This window comes from Malurus melanocephalus, unplaced genomic scaffold (assembly GCF_030028575.1).
Source record: "Malurus melanocephalus ecotype Western Australia unplaced genomic scaffold, MMel_1.1 scaffold_1346, whole genome shotgun sequence".
Taxonomy (NCBI): Eukaryota; Metazoa; Chordata; class Aves; order Passeriformes; family Maluridae; genus Malurus; species Malurus melanocephalus.
Genome location: NW_026624578.1, coordinates 18,524 through 35,135, shown reverse-complemented (window position 1 = coordinate 35,135; position 16,612 = coordinate 18,524). Strand labels below are relative to the sequence as shown.

Sequence of the window (16,612 nt, the reverse complement as noted above, 5' to 3'; positions counted from 1 at the left end):
CTGCAGCCAAGTGAGAAACCCAGCATGCAGTGAAAAACAGCTACAAATGATTAAACAGTTTTTCTGTGGTTTATTATTGCTTTTTTTCCCTTTTGAATTTTTCTGCAGACACATACAGGAATACTTATATRTTTTGACTTTCTGCAAACCTTGTCTGTGGGTACAGATGCCACCCACACACACACCTTGGGCCAAACTATGATCTCAGAAATACTCCTTGGGCCTTGGCCTTGACAAACAGCACTGGGACTGAGCTCCTCTTGAGGTTATCACAAACACTGTCTCTTCCTGGCAACTTATGTTGTCTAACAAGCTCCTGTTTTTTTAACAGCTTTGGAAGCTTATTTTTCTCACCGACATAACAACCCAAGCAGAGCAACTTCTTGTTACCAAACTTTCCAAGAGAGCTACTGAGCCAAATTGCATCCAGGATGGAAAGCCATTATGACTAAAGGCAACACTCAATCAACCCTATAAACTGCAATCCTATGTGAGACCCTTGGAGCTCTCCAGCCAGCATTCTCCCTCTGAGTGGGACGGATCTCAGCTGATGACTCTCAAGTTTGCTGTACTCTGAGGACTGCTCCTGAACAGCACTGCCAGAGCCTGTGTTGATAACCCCACTCCTCAAGGCTCACCCCTTTGCCCATTGAGAAGATGCAATGGCAGCTGACATGAGCACTTCACTGAAATTGAGTGAAATTTTACTCCTTTAGGTCTCTGTATGTGAGCAGGAACAGGCTACAGGAAATACACTATGAATGTTGCTCTCTTGTATTCTTAAGTATGTTAAATTTGAGCATTTGGCCAGTGAGTTACTGTAGTGCTGAGTAAATTCTATAGAATCTTTCTTAAATTGTGTAAATTAAGTGCTGTTAAGGGCTGTTACTTTAGGCCTAAACTCTTGGTCAAGTCCAGGGCTAAGTTTGGCAAGGGCCTCCCCTCTGAACCTTGTGTCTMAATTGGAGGGTCCCCCTTATTTCTTTTATCCTTACCCTCTCCCATCCTTACCCTTTTCTCATCACCATCCACCACAGATCATTTTAGGTTTAGTTAGATTGATTTATTTTACATTTTAGTCTGATTTTTGTCTGTATGCTTTAACCATCTAATAAGTAGTAAACATTGCMACCGAGTTTTGTTTTGCTTTTACTTTTATATTAAACCTGCTTTTGATGATACCCTTGCTGGTGATTCTTCGAGCCATCCAAAACACTCACTTGTGACACAGTGCAATGAGAGTGCAGCATTTTAAAGGTAGCCATAGATACATCTTCTAGACAGAAAATGAATAATGTCAGTACTGCAGCTGCATAATTTTTTTTCAAAAAGTCCCTTTTACTGTTTTTTTTGCTTGCTTTAAAATATTTGACCATTCTTCTATTTCAGATAGAACAACCTCCATGCTAAACCCATGCTGTTGGAGAAGTTCTCCCCAGCAGGAGCTCATTGTTAACACAGGAAGACCTACTGTTTTCCTCAGCAGAATATGCTTTGGTTCTCCAGAGTCTCAAAAAAATCCACTATTTCAGCACTATCAGATTATTAGTATTAGCATCAGTTCATTCTAACTAAACCACAGGCAATGTTTCTGCCACCAAAGATACTTAAAAGACTGATGGCTTGAACCTGCCTCGAAGCATTAAGGAAAATGACTGACATACTAATGAACAACAAAAAGTGTTACTGTGACTACAGAGAAAACTATTCTAGCTCAAATTCTCAAAGATACTTTCTTTGAGAACTGAGAATTTTACCATTAACTGCAAAAGACATGGGATTTCAACCTCAGGTTTTTCTCTCCTGACTCTGAGAAACAATTTAACCCCTTTCTAGCTAGTTTATGGAATAATACCCCTAAAACCATGAATTTCTACTGACACAAATTTTTTTACAAAGGAGAGCCAGACACAGTGGCTCTGAAATCCAAACCCAAAATTTCATTAATTTCCAAATTAAACAGATAGTATTACTTCTGACAAATATCTAWTCATCCCACAAAAATATACGTTTTTATTACTTTCCCTTAATTTTACTTAAATTAATATTTTCAAAGTATGAAAGTTTTGTGTTCTCCAAACATTACTCTGATAGCACTTTAAAACGACTGTAACTCCTTAAGAATGATGTTATTGTCTTTAAACATGTTCATATTTTATAACAAAAAATACCTGAAACCAAACCTATTGTTCTAACAAAGTTATTTTGATATGCAGTCTTTTCATCATAATSAATGTTAGATAGTTTCAAAACTCAGGTTTGCACATAAAGCACCCAATGAAAGTACAAAAATAAATAAAATAGTTTATTACAAGTATTTTAAAAGAGCTCTACAATATGCTTTCAAAACATTTTATACAGCACTTTGTTTTTCAATATGAAACAATTCACATAGGGAGAAAAAAAATCTCAATACATAACTACAGTCATTATTAATATATTGAATTTATTTGCCATACAAAAAAGCATAGTAACTACAGACTGAGTATTTTTCTTGGTTTTATTCTCACTGAAAAAGAATAGAATAACATGTATGAAAATAAAACTCCTTTTACCCTTCACTTCATATTCACCAAGTAGTATAAAGCTCATGCCATTTCAAAAATTATAACAAAATCAAATTAATTTTATTTAAATAAATATGGATCTATTTAAAGAGTGAAAACAATGTCATGTATCTTACAGATATGTTAATTTCAAAACAGGGTTAAGAACTTCAGGTTTCAACTGTTCAAAAGTTGCATAACAAAGAAAATATCCTAAAAGGTAGTTTTTAAAGAGGAAAAGAAGGAACAAACTTCATTTTTGTTCACAATGTATGAAGCTCCACCGCACTTATACTTCTTGCCAGCCCCACTGGCACAATGGACAAAGCCATCTACTACCAGAAAGTATAACTACAGATTCTATTAATAGAAAATAAGAATTCCTTAATTTCAGCTAAAAGTAATTTTCCGTCTCTTATATTTAATGTAATGAGAACATGACTTCTTGATAAAACTGCTCATCTAAATTATTATCACATCTTAGAGAACATTTCTTTTACTGGTTCACTATGTATGCTAGAAGGAAAGGAGACTGGAAGAGATAGTAAGCCCATTTGTAACGTTAATGATAAAATTTCTTGTCTTCTTTTCTTATAGAAAAATAGCTCAGTAAAGTATGAATTGGCCAAAAATGCTCAAGAAGGCAAGGGATATACAAGGAAGCAGAGTTAATAAAGTGGTGAAATACATGAATTGATTATAAATCCTAATATTATAGCATGGCCTCCCTGTATTTTACATAAAAAGGGAAATTATCTAATTCCTCATCTATAGCTCTCCAAGCACATTACAATGCAGTTATTTTTTTCTATACTATAGAAATCAGAATGTTCTATAATGCCACATCAACATTCTTCACACTAAACTTTCTCCCCTTTTYCTACTCTGTGTTTTTTATCTAAAAACAACCCTTTTTTTAAAGTCTGGGATAAATACAGGAAGTGTCCTTTGCTTGCAACATGTGGGGAGCCAGAATTAACTGAAAGGACCTTTTTYGTATTTTGCAAATTATCTTTTTGTCTTTTCTGATAGTTATCATTGAACATAAAGTACTATACGGGAAAAGGTGAAACTTTTAAACTATCTTATTAATGGAATACTGCAGATTGCTGCAATGCTATTGATACAATACGAATGTTGCTTATAAATTAAAAAGAATGAGCCAAAAAGAATGCAAAGTGTGTGGGAGGGGTTTGTTGCATTTTTTAAAAACATCTCAACATTAGTATCTCACAAATTGTATCAAGTGGACAGTTCTGAAGACAGTAAATTAACTTTACCAGGTCATCTCTATAATAGAAAATATAACCCACTTCAGTAAATTGTTTAGCCTACAGTATTTTCTAATTATTCAACCAAAACATTTAAAAACATGATTTCATAGTCCATTATCCGGTTTAGATAAAACAAATACATTCTCTGCTTGTTCCTCAGTGGAACTAAGCTTTAAGCTCTCTTTAAAGTGAATAAAGTGATGTCTTTTCAAATGGGGGGCCTGTCTGAATTTTTTTCCACAAACTAAACATTCAAATGGTTTCTGTCCAGCATGCATTAGGTGATGTCTTTCAAGCTTAGAAGGAGATTTAAAAGTTTTAAAGCAGACACTGCATTGATATAATTTGTTAACAACTTCACTTTCTTCAGTACCTTCAGAAAAATCATGCCAATAACTGTAACAGCTTTGCTCTGATTCCAGCAATTTACTGCACAAATACAGCTGTGGGTTTCTGCTGCTGGTGTCAAGAACAAAATCCCCTGACTCGATTTCAACTTTGATTTCAGCTGCTTGGTTTGACTGAATGAGCTCACATTCTGGAAAACCAGAGGGCTGTGAAGGTGTTTGAGGATCACCTGAATAAYCCACAGACTGAGAAGACTTAAATTCAATGTGATCTTCCTGATGATTGAAAAGTTTGTTCAGGTTTTCAAATKCTACTTGGCAAACGGGGCTTTTACAGGGTCTCTTTTCAGTATGGGTAAGCTGATGTCTTTTTAAGTGAGCTGACTGTCTAAATGTCTTCCCACAAACATTACAGCCAAAGGGCTTTTGTCCCGTGTGTATAAGATAATGTCTTTGAAGTTTGGATGAAGACGGAAACATTTTTTCACATCTGTCACATTTACACACTTTGTGTCTGTTATGTTTATTTTTAGCAGAAGCTGGAAAAGCACAGTGAAGCACTTCTGGATTATAACAGAAACTATCATTTGATGAACAATAAAAAGCATTATCTTTATTACTCAGTGAATCATCAACGTTTAACATGCTTTCACCAGTACACACTCCTTTGAAATTACCATCCAAATCGGRAGGTTGCAAGTGCTCTTGCCAAGGTAATGGCACAGCAAATGTCCTTTTCATCCGATTACGGACGGACTTGTGTATGTTCCGCCTGCTCTGGCAATCCTTGGAAGGTTTAGTGGACACATGCTGATCACTACGCTGATCTCTAGCTGCAACCAGGTCAGGACTTTTAACGTGACCTGATTTAATTTTTTTGTCCGTCAGAGAACAATCTGGTRCCTTTCCCTCACTATGCTTCAATTTCATCATGGTCTTCTTTTTCCTGTTAACTGTACATCTGCCTGCTATTGCACCATTATTTGAACTTCTGCTGTCTCTTGAATAACAACATTTGTGCAAATTCAGAACATGCTCTGTTTCAAAACACTGCTCACATGCTGGGCACTGAAAGGGTACAATATAAATTGAATGCACATCTTGTGGGTCATTCTCCTGTGACTTGTGTGTGTCAGCATTCTCAAAATTATCCCTCTTTCCTTCCAACAGGTTGTGTGGTCTAGGATATTTAAGAGCCTTTGCTTTGCATACAATATTGGGGAAAGTCTTATTTCTGGCATGGAGCTGTTTATGCTTCATGAGTTTACTCTGTATTTTAAATCCCTTCTGACAAAAACAGCACCGAAAAGGCCGTTCTTCTGTGTGCGTGAGCTGATGAATTTTCAAGTGTGTTGACTGCCTGAAAGATTTGCCACATGAAGAACACTTAAAAGGCTTCTGGCCAGTGTGAATAAGGAAGTGTCTTTCTAGCTTGGATCTTGATGGAAATGTCTTGTTACATGATTCACAAGAGTGAGTTTTCTTCCTTCTCCTTCTGGCACCATGTAGATGATCTGACTTGAGACACTGATGCAACATCCACCTCTCTTCAGTTGTAAAAGGTTTCCAGCACACAGAACAATAAAATATGTTACAAGCAACCCTGTCTTGCTCAGAATTCACATAGTTTTCCACTTCCTTTGTATCATTCTCATAATTTTCATTATGAAGCTGCTGATGCTTTAAGAAAGTAATTACATTTTTGAAGTTTCTATAGCAAACAATACATTTAAAAGGCAGATTATGGGTCAACTGATGCCTCTCCAGGTGGACTAGCTGCCTAAAGGTTTTATTGCACACATGACATTCAAATGGCTTTTGACCAGTATGTATGAGATAATGCCTAGCTAATTTTGAYGGAGTTTCAAATTGTTTATAGCACATGTCACAAATATATGGCTTTTTCTTGGGAATCTTGACAGCTGCTACACAATGTTGAACTTTTAACATTTTTAAAAGGCAATTACACCTCGCCTACTCTTAATTTCTCCAAATAGGTATTTCAAATGAAATCATCAATTGCACACTAAGATGAAAAGCTGTAGAAGCAGCAAATTTTCTTAGGAGAGATATTCWTAAATCCCACAGGTCCCTAAAATAAGAAAGAGAGTATTATTTAGCCTTCATTAATACAAAATTGCCTAAGTTTGTTGCTTATTTTCTACATAAAATACCAAAAGTATCTAGATTAGCATACWCTTAATTTAATGTAGCTTAAAATATTTTTCTTGTAACAGAGTAACCACTGGTTATGTTACATGATAAACTAGATTACTTTCCAGAAGAAAAACAAGTCATCTATGCTATAAATGCACCTGCTCTTCCAAATACAGTTCAGCTACATTATATTAATTTAAAAAATGCAAGAACTTACTGTAATCAATGTCTTTCCTACAGCAGCAATTTTAACTCCCAAATATAATATTTATGAAGATCAAATAAAAAGAGAAGAACTAAGATTTCTTGCACTTCAGAAATGCATTAAATGAATGCAGTGTTAATGAAAAAACATTTAGCTTCAATATACTGTTAAATTTACTATTCACATTTCTGCATCTTATCAATTGTATCCGGCAGTACAACCAACTTCGATTTCTCTCAAAATTGCAAATGCTAGAGCCAGTCAGCAAGAGCAACACAATAGCCATAAACTACAACCATACAAAGACAACTCCCAGATTATGGAAAAAACACAGGCTACATTCACTATCTCACTATAAAGTTAGAATATCAGGGCTGTGATACCTAACTATGCATATACTGCAAAGTCATAATGAATAACAAGGTAGTAATCATAATTCATAGTTATTGTTTCAGTCTAAAACAAAATATTGAAATAGTTTTTATTTTCTTTGAATTTTCAACTGATGGAACACAATTGGGCRAGTTACTATGTCTCAGCTCAATGACTTATAAGAAAAAATTATTTGCTCCTGAGTGCAGGGGGAATTATTAAAATATTTGTAAGAATAGCTAGAAAGTATCACAACCAAACATTTAGCCCAAGCCTTCCACTTTGAGGCCAACCCATGTCTAGACAGTCTCCAAAGTGGTCATAGAAACTACCTGTGAGGGAGGTTCCTTAACCTCAGCAGGGCTCCYGCTTCAAAGTGTCACCTCCTTATGAAGCTTTTCCTTGCACTCAGCTGAGCCTTCCTTTACTACAAAGTTATTGTCAGTGTTCTCTGTCACAACTTTATATATTCAAAGTCTGCTTTCTCCCCTTTTGTTTTAAAACTAGGAAAATTCTGGGTTTTCTAAAGATTGCTTTTAGGTCCACAAAAAAAAATTAAATTGGTGTTTTTAAYAATCTTTGGACTAATTTCAATTGGTCACTTCATTCCTAAATTGCAGCATATCTAAGATAGCTCAAATATTCCAGTCCACAAGCACAGTACAAATAACAGACTAAAAATACCTCTGTGACATTACCTATATAAAAGGGACAAAGGGAGCAAATTTAAAAGCAAGAGCATAACAGTTAGGACTTGTGAGTTGTAGAATCAAACTACTATCAACTGTGGTAGAAACGTCTTGTATATCTCAAAGTTATTACAAGTTGCGTATTCATTCAACATACCGGCAGAATAAAAAACCCATTTCTTCATTGTCTCAAATACCTCTTTCACTTCACAAAGAGTTAATGTCCTTATTTTGAAAAAAAACAGAAATAATCAAAATGTCTATTTAAAGTAATTGCAAAGAATAAAAGCCTACATCAATTTAAAGCAAGTTACAATGAGATTCAAGAAACATGCACCAAGCCTGAAAATATCTGGTGAATCAAGATTTTTCTTAAGCTTAATGGAAAGAAAATCTGTTCATGAGGTAGAATTGTTCCATGCCTAACAGATATGTTCCTATACAAATATGGGCCTTAATAAGGAGCATTTGGATGGCCACCTTAGATGTGATTTTCACTACACTATGGAGTTTCTTAATCTCACTGAAACAGTTCAGAAGAGAAAAAGCAATTGTGAAAGTCAACTCTTTCTTTCCTATTCTCTTTCCCTTAGAATCTTAACAGCTACTCAGTTTCAGGTTTTTTTTTGAAGATGCAAGAAAACACAACAATTCTAGGAGACCCCCTTTTCCTCCCAGTTGTTGTCACATCATGTGAAAGCTGGGAGTGTAGAGAGAGTAAGTGTGTGACACCTAATGCTTTCTAGTTTGTGCTACCATGAAGTTGAAGACAGGCAGGCTGAGAAAAGGAGAAAAGATACTCTGCGATGCTGAGCTTCTGTGCAGCTCGAGGCAGCCTCCATTAGTAGGGAAAGAAAACCTCCTGAGGAAGAATTGTAAAGAGTTCTGAATTTCAGTTAACATACTGTCATACAGATCAAATTTACACATCAGGAAAATGCTCAAACACTACAGTGACATGCAAAGAAAAAAAGGTCCAAAGTAAGAGACAGCTGTGGCATATTACACAAGGGATTTTGTATTTAGCTTATGAATTTTTTAAGATTCTATCTGGTGAATGAGGAAAATGCTCTGTTATACAAGGTGTCAAAAGCAGAGTAGAGCTTCTTGCTGTGATCTTCTTGCCCTGTGAAAGACTGAAGGCTCAGATAAGCTAAACCAGGGGGATGCAMGGGAAGGAGAAAAGAGCCAAGACGGGCATTACTGTGTGGCCCAAATACATTTTCAAATCCTATTTATGAAGGACAGGCTCCTCTACATCTATTCCAGGGTGCTCTGTGCCCTGGACATCTAGAGGAATAAACATGCTGCTGCTAAAGATCAAAGAGCAARAGACAAACTTGGAATATTGTTTCCTGCTAGCCTTGAAAGTACACAGACTTGTCCTAATTAGAGTTAGTAAATGTACCACCCTGTGTGATAAGGATTTAGTTTATGGCAGAGGTCCAATTTAATATTAAACTGACACTACTTTTCATCTTGACTGCAAGGTCATGCAGAAAAATAGAATCAAGAACTTACATAGGCCATTGAAAGTTCACAGAGGACTCCCTTAAGTAGCACTGTTTGATGATTAACTGTTTCSTTAATATTACAGATGGCAGCAAGTTGAAACAAAATAAAAACATGATGGAAGAAAATTCTGAATTCTAATACAGACTTTACTAATCAGAAAAGTTTGCATTGTGGTGTTTTGTCTTTTTAAAAAAAACAAAACAAAATAAACAAACAAGCTCCAACAAAAGAGTAAACAACCAACCAGAAAGGGCACTTTAATAAGAAGAAAAGCAAGATCTTCAATTTAGGACAGAATAATCAACTGGAAGGGGGATATCTTACTAGGTTATAGTACAGAAAAGATCTAGTGTCTAAGTTGGAACAGAAGGTGAATCTGCCAAGGGCTACCATCCATACCAGGATGGGTGAACAGATGTAAAGCTTTCAGAGAACATAAATCTTCCTTATTGCTTACTTACTACTGTTTAGAATTCAGCTGGAGTRCTCCATCCAGTTTTGAATACTGCCCTTCAAATCAAGTCAAACATATGAACTAATTGAAATGGATGAATTCAGAGAAGAGAATCAAGAATGATCTGAGTTTAAATGCAAAATATACAACGAAAGATTTAAGTAACTGGGCATATTTAAGTTAAAAAAGAGAAGACATAAATAAAAAAAATAACACACACACACCTCCTGCAAAACAAAGCAGAAGAATCACTTTTAAAGAAAACAGAAATAAGCTATTCCCCAAACCATTTACTGTTGTGAATGAAAATAGCTTCAAATTACAGTAGAGAGGATTCAAGTGCCCTTACCGCTGCAAAGCTTTTCTTAATCAGCACACAAATAAGTTACATGGGGAGATTGTTCCGCCTACACTGAGGTGTCCCAAGATGGCTGTACAAACACTTTCCAAATTCCCACGCCCACACAGCTGACCCTATACAAGGTACATATACTTTCTTGTTTCCTGGTGACTCRTTATTTTTATTCAAACAAGCCATTTAGGAATTGAAAAGCCAATATATTTCAAAATTTGCCATGCAGGATTCTTMTGTATGACTATTAGTATATTTTCAAATCCTTGAGACATGCTAATACCTATAATTTCCCAGAAACAAGTATATAAGAAAACATATCAATAGATGTGTTCAGAAACACACATCTAAGGTGCCTCCAGTAACACTAATGAAACAACAAGAAAGTGCAAATCTAGCTGCTGATTCATGAAACATAGCACGCCAGAGAGAGGAACCTGAACACCMAGAGAAATACATTGCCCACTGGATTTCCTCACCAGCTCTCCAGAGAGAAAAGTTTCGTTTGCTACAATGGGGGAACAAATCACACCAGAAATGAAACCTTCATCTGCCAGTTTCGCAGAAATCAACATCAGGCATTATGGCTCCTCAAAGATAATACTCTTTATTCTCCTCTGTTCTTGTAATTTTTCAAAACACTTCCTGAAGCAAACCAAAGTAAAAGATGTATGACGGTGAAGCACGGCTGGTTTAAGAACAAACCAACGTTCTGCTTCAGGGGCCTGGCACCTCCGGGACCGACACCAACACTCCCCATACAGGACACACGTAAATCCAGTTACAAACCTAAGAGCAGGTGGCTCGGCGGCCCCACACGGACAGCAGGACACACGCACACATATACCTATCTAGGCATACACACACACACAAGCCCGGCCGCTCTCCCTCGGCGGGTCCCTGCTGGGCCCGCGGCCGCCCGGCCCCGCCGCGCCTCCCCCCGCTCGCGGAAACCCCCCCGGCACAGCCCGGCCCCGCCGCGCCTCCCCCCGCTCGCAGAAACCCCCCCGGCACAGCCCGGCCCCGCCGCGCCGAGCCGTGCTGGGCCCAGGGGAAGGGCGGGGACCGAGGGCGAAGAAGGGAGCAACCTGGAGAAGCAGCTACCGCACCGCCACCTTCTTCATCTCTCCCGGGATTGCTGCCGCCTAAACTCTTCCCCCCGGATGGCACCGGGACAAGGGGAAACCCGGTCCGGAGCTTTCCGTTCCCCCGCGCAATGCGGCCGAGGCCGGGGCCGGGACGAGGGGCAGGGAAGGCGTCTCCGGCGTCATTTATGCTCAGGCAGAAAATGTCCCCCAGCTCTGCTAATGAATTTTTAGTTTGGTGTGACACATTGTTGCATGCAAATAATGACACGAAATGCGTACGTTTTCCACTTCGCCATTCTAAAAGAAAAAAAAAATAAAAAACATTCCCAGTGTTTGCAGGGTTGCAACTGAAGCACGATGGCACAGTTACATCCGATTGTGTGTTAAACGCATCGTAAAGCCAAACCTATTTGCCTAAAGGGCCAGAAAGCGGTAGTTGGAAGGGAAAAGGAAAAGAGACACTTCCCCGGGAATTCTAAAAACACCTTCATTAACACGTGCACACAAAGATGACTATTTTGCCCCCTCTCCAGCAGAAAGGGACCAAACAAGTGCATTGTTTGGATGGATGGGTGCCCTCAGTAGTCAGATCTCCCTTGGTGGCTACAGCTTGTGAACTCAGAGTAATGGCCAGCAAAGTGCTGAAGACACAGAAAAAGACAAAAACCATTTACAGTTCGGTCCTGCATGCAGTTCAGGGGTCCCTGGCACAGGAAAGATATGGACCTTCTAGATCAAGTCGAGAAGAAGCCACAAAAAACATCAAGGCCCTGGAGTACCGCTCCTATGAAGACACACTGAGAGAGCTGGGCTATTCAGCCTGGAAAAGAGAAGGCTCTGGGGAGATCTTACAGAGGCCTTCTTGTGCTTAAAGGAGGTGTATAAGATTTCCCAAGGCCCATAGTCACAGGACAAGAATTTTAAAATGAAAAAGAGTAGATTTAGATCAGACATAARGAATAAGTAGTGTTCAAATAAGAGTGGTAGCCCTGGAACAGGTTGCYCAAAAACTGTGGATGTCGCATCCCTGGAAGTGTTGAAATCCAGGTTAAATGGGCTTTAAGCAACCTTGTCTAGCTAAAGATCTATCCTCTGTCCACAGCAATGGGTTAGACTACATAGTCTGAGTTTGGTCCCTGCCAAACCAAATTACTCATTGATTCTGAGATTCTGTCTCACAAAAGTACATGCAAATGGCACAGCAAACTGTAAGACATTAATCATAAATTCTGCTAATGAAACACAAGGACATGGATGAGGTCRGTTACATTTTCCCCATTGGAATAGAGAATTTCTTGGCCCTAGACTTCTGACAGCCACCTGCATTTACAGCTCAGTATGGACTCCATCAGTCAAATCTTAAACTCTTTATGGAAAGCACATAAAGACAAATTACACTTTTTTTCTATGGTTTTTATTTATTATTTTTAAGGTATCTCCCATATTCCAGGAATTAAAGAGGACTAGTGGAGGCCTTCTGTGCTTTCCTTTTTCCTTTAAAAAAAAGGACAACTCCCCAACCCCTCCTATTTAAACGTCAGATAATTGATGTGACCATCRTAGTGAATCAAATTGCAACAGTGAAACAAAATAAGGAATTCCCTGATACAAAGTTTAGAGGTTTGTTTAGTTTTTTGGGGTTTTTTTGTACAGATGCATTTTCCTAAGAGCTTTGCTTATTTTCTTTTTTCATGCATACTGAAATTAAGCCAATAATTATTTGSACATGCAGCATTAATTTCTTAGAAAAATATGACTTCCAGCTCACTCTTCCTTTTTCAGCTGTCCTTTTGCCAAGATTTCATCTCTGTATAATAGATGAGGCTAGAATCTGACTCCTGGCTGGAGGAACAGAAGAGGGCAGAACCGATTAAAAAATCAAAGCTGTAAATTAATAAAGTTTTAAAAAGGCTGCAGTAACCTATATTGTCTTTCTGCTCTGGGTGTTAAGCCCTCTCTCCCAGTCCAACTGGGAATTCAAGTAGAAATCATCTATGCTGAGGAAGCTCCAAACAATTGCTGTATGTATAAAAAAATAATTGTTTACTCATGCATGTTTTATACATCAATGAAAGATATGTTGGCAGCATTTACAGTATCTCTGAAGATACCCAGAAATGTTCTTTTCTGATACCTAGAAATAATTGTCTGTAGAACAATCAGTACTTCTTASCATAGCAATGTTAGGAATCAAATCATTCTCATCACCAGTGATATAAATAACATCTGACCTAGTTTGAAACGCACATGCCAAATTTTAACTCTACAGAACAAAATTTATTTYCATTTAACCTTAAATCTCAAGCAAAGAGCTTAGCTAGTGTTGRTTGTTGCTTCAATAGCATACAGTCATGTATTAACCTCACTGAAAGGGAGCCAAGTATTGTTCTTAAAATGAGGATTGGGACAGCCTAGAGCTGAAAGCTTGGAAACACTACATGACTACAAGTCACTTAGGCTCCTAGATGTCAATCCCCTAGCTATAAAAAGTGCATAATAATTGCCACGTGCATCTAATAATCCTATTAAGAAATAATCATAATTTAATAACTGCAGATCACCTGCATATATATATATATATATATATATTTCTTTTTAAAGCATCTGTTTAATATTGAAGTATATCCAGCCTTAGCAGTGTGTTAATGAAACCTCTGCTCTGGTGTGAAGCAAGTATACAAGCAGCTGAGTTCTGCATGTGCCTAACAATGTAACAAACTAGTAACAAACTGGAGTAGCAGACCCACAGCTGGTGTAGGTTGTTGTAGCTGTCATGATTTTTATGAAGCTGTTGCAATGAATACCAGCTGCGAATCTTCTTGTGTAGTTCTGGAAGTCAGCAGAAAGTGTAATCCAAAAATACTAAATTTAATCTTAGCCCAGTTATAACAAAACAGGTGAATTAATCCAATATGATTTTTGTAGAAAACTCTGCAAACCCACTGAGTCAATTGTAGGTTTTTATGATGCCAAAGGAAAAATARGCATGGTTTGTAGGAAATCATGTTGCAACATTGTAGCGACGATGCAAGACCTCCTAGGAATGGAAGTTGATTATTTTAAATCGAAACTGATTTCAGCCACTCACTTACGCCTTCTTCCCACATCTCGGTTGCGAATATATCTTTTTGTAACCTGATCATGCCTATTTTCACAATCCTGTCCCACTTCAGCAAATCACTGGGATTTACTCGCTGCCCTTTGTTCCTCATCTTGTGTGCTGCGAAGCTGTAGGAAGATGTGTGCTGGGATCTTGATGACCTGTTAATTGAGGTGCTATGGATACACACCATTCTTACAACTACTCTCCAACTGGTTTTCCCTTCTGATGCATCCACACCCAGATGTTGTTATTCATTCTCTATGTACACTAATATTACCATTTTGTAGCAGTTTTCTACATACTGAGRATATGCATAATGTGCAGAACATGCATGCTTTGATATACACATTACCCCTGTTTCACTTATTTAGATAAAGTTATGTTTAACAGATTGTAAACCAGGATCATACTGAAATGATCTRCATGATTGTTATCAAACTTGACATTTGAGAGGTTATGCAGAATTAGCTCTAGTGATAACTATAGTGTTACATGCAAGATTCTTTTAAACTTTTTTTTTTCAAAGAAAATGAAATGTAAAAAATAAACAAAGAAAGACTTCTTAAACTTCCCTTAAATAAAAATAGCATAATAGGATAGTTTCACTGGCTAGTGCTGAATTTCAAAACCCTGAAATGTTGAATAGTTCCTTGATGTGTGAAAGAAAACTTTATAGAAGAACACAAGTTATGTAATCCTTTTACCTTATTATTCTAAATGCATATTGTCTCACTACTTGTAGAAGGCACACTATCTGGCTTAAGTATTAGCATCTCTGTCTCAGTTTTAACAGAAAATGAATGATTAATCTTTTCATGAGTATATGCTGTGGTCTATTAGAATGGAAAGGCAGACCTCATTCAAATAAATTTCTATTCTCTTTAATTTTTAGGAAGTATAAGATTTTGCCTTAAAATACCTCTGCAAGCTGACAGTTGGCAATTCAATTAGATGAATTGCAGGGACAGTCTGTGAGCTAACTGCARCACATTATCATTAATCTGCTCGTCTGCTTTTGTAAGGTGTTCCCTACTTTAAACACGTGCTGTACATGCAATGTGTTACAGCGATTCCCCGGTGTTATTTTTATTGTGTTATAGGCTAAATAGACACATAACACAGTATATAACTTGCTAATGTGTCAATTAATGTCACCTCAGGGCTTCAGTAAATTGCAAAAGCTTTTAAAACTGTGAATATGCATTTCATGTTAGTCTTAGGTTTCTTCTCTTTTTCTCTTGTTCATTTTCTGCTTTTTTTTTTTTTTTTTTTTTTTTTTTTTTTTTTCTCCTAAATAGTCCATCTTAAAGCCCTCTGGTGCATAACAATGAATTGCCTTGAGGGAAGATACTTGTTTAATGAATCTGAGAAATATGTATTCTACACGTGCAAGTATCATATTTTATTTGATTAAGCACTGTGTGGCAAGAGCTACATAAATTCTCTATGTGCTCAAAACAGAAAACAACTTTTAAATAATTTTTTGAGAAAAGTAAACTTTATTCAGCCAGACTTATAAAAACATAAGGAAAAGAAAGAGAACTTTCAAAAGAATATGATGAAAATATAAAGGCAATACATTTAATTCTATGAAATGTAAGAATAATTCTTTTTCAGTACCTTTAAATTACAGTTGTGCCGAATTGCAATCACTTTCATTAACTTTTTTGCTTTCTCTAGCAATATATTATGCTTTGTTTAGCAGTAAATTTGAAAATAATTTTCTTATCTGGCATAATGTACTCAAAACTTATACACAAACCAGTGAATGTAGATGTTCATTTGTTGAGTGAAAAACCCACAAATTGCTGTCTCACAGCTCTTAATCTCTAGAATCCCTTAAGAATCCCTGCTCTGAAATTAGTTGCAGGCTCTATCAATTATATCTGTGTAAATGGACAAACTAATTACTACAGAAGAGCAATTGATTTTTAAATTACCACTGATTGCACAGTGGGTATCTCAGTGGGAAGACAGGTACATTCAGGCTCTCAAATGTAATCAATGTATTAATTAATCTACAGAGTGACATACTCCATAAAAAGTTCCCCTTTTCTTCACCTCTTTCCTGTAGATTCATTTGCTTCAATTTAAAAGAAATTTCTGATTATGTAAAAGAGAAAAATTAACATGCAATATAAAATTGCACATGCTGTGTCTAATATGGGAATTTTGAGTYTCTGACGCTACACATCCAGTGCCATTTGCTAGGCTACAGGGCCTCTGAGTGATAAAGTATTCCTTAAAACACTGAAACATTAAATTGTGCAATATAATTCCAAGGTATATGTATGCATGCAGGAGCTAAAAATGACTTTTCCTAAAAAGGAAATRAACATAAACAAAAACAGATTTGGAGAAAACAAAACATTTTCTTAGTACTGTATCCACTGCTGGGCTCCCCAGTACAAGGGAGAGCTGGACATACTGGAATGAGTCCAGCAAAAGCCACTAAGATGATTAAGTAGCATCTGCTCTATGAGGAAAAGCTCAACGAGCTTTGACTGTTT

At 37.0% G+C, this 16,612-nt stretch overlaps 1 protein-coding gene across 1 annotated transcript; it reads right to left on the bottom strand.

Moving 5' to 3' along the window:
• Positions 1–3,710: 3,710 nt before the first annotated feature.
• ZNF770 (zinc finger protein 770) lies at positions 3,711–11,095 on the bottom strand. Its single transcript, XM_057387756.1, has 2 exons — positions 11,000–11,095; positions 3,711–6,259 (listed from the first exon to the last, which is right to left on the bottom strand). Exon 2 carries the CDS (start codon positions 6,115–6,117, stop codon positions 3,925–3,927), a length of 2,193 nt encoding a protein of 730 aa, XP_057243739.1. The 5' UTR covers positions 6,118–6,259; positions 11,000–11,095; the 3' UTR covers positions 3,711–3,924.
• Between the last annotated feature and the right edge of the window lie 5,517 nt (positions 11,096–16,612).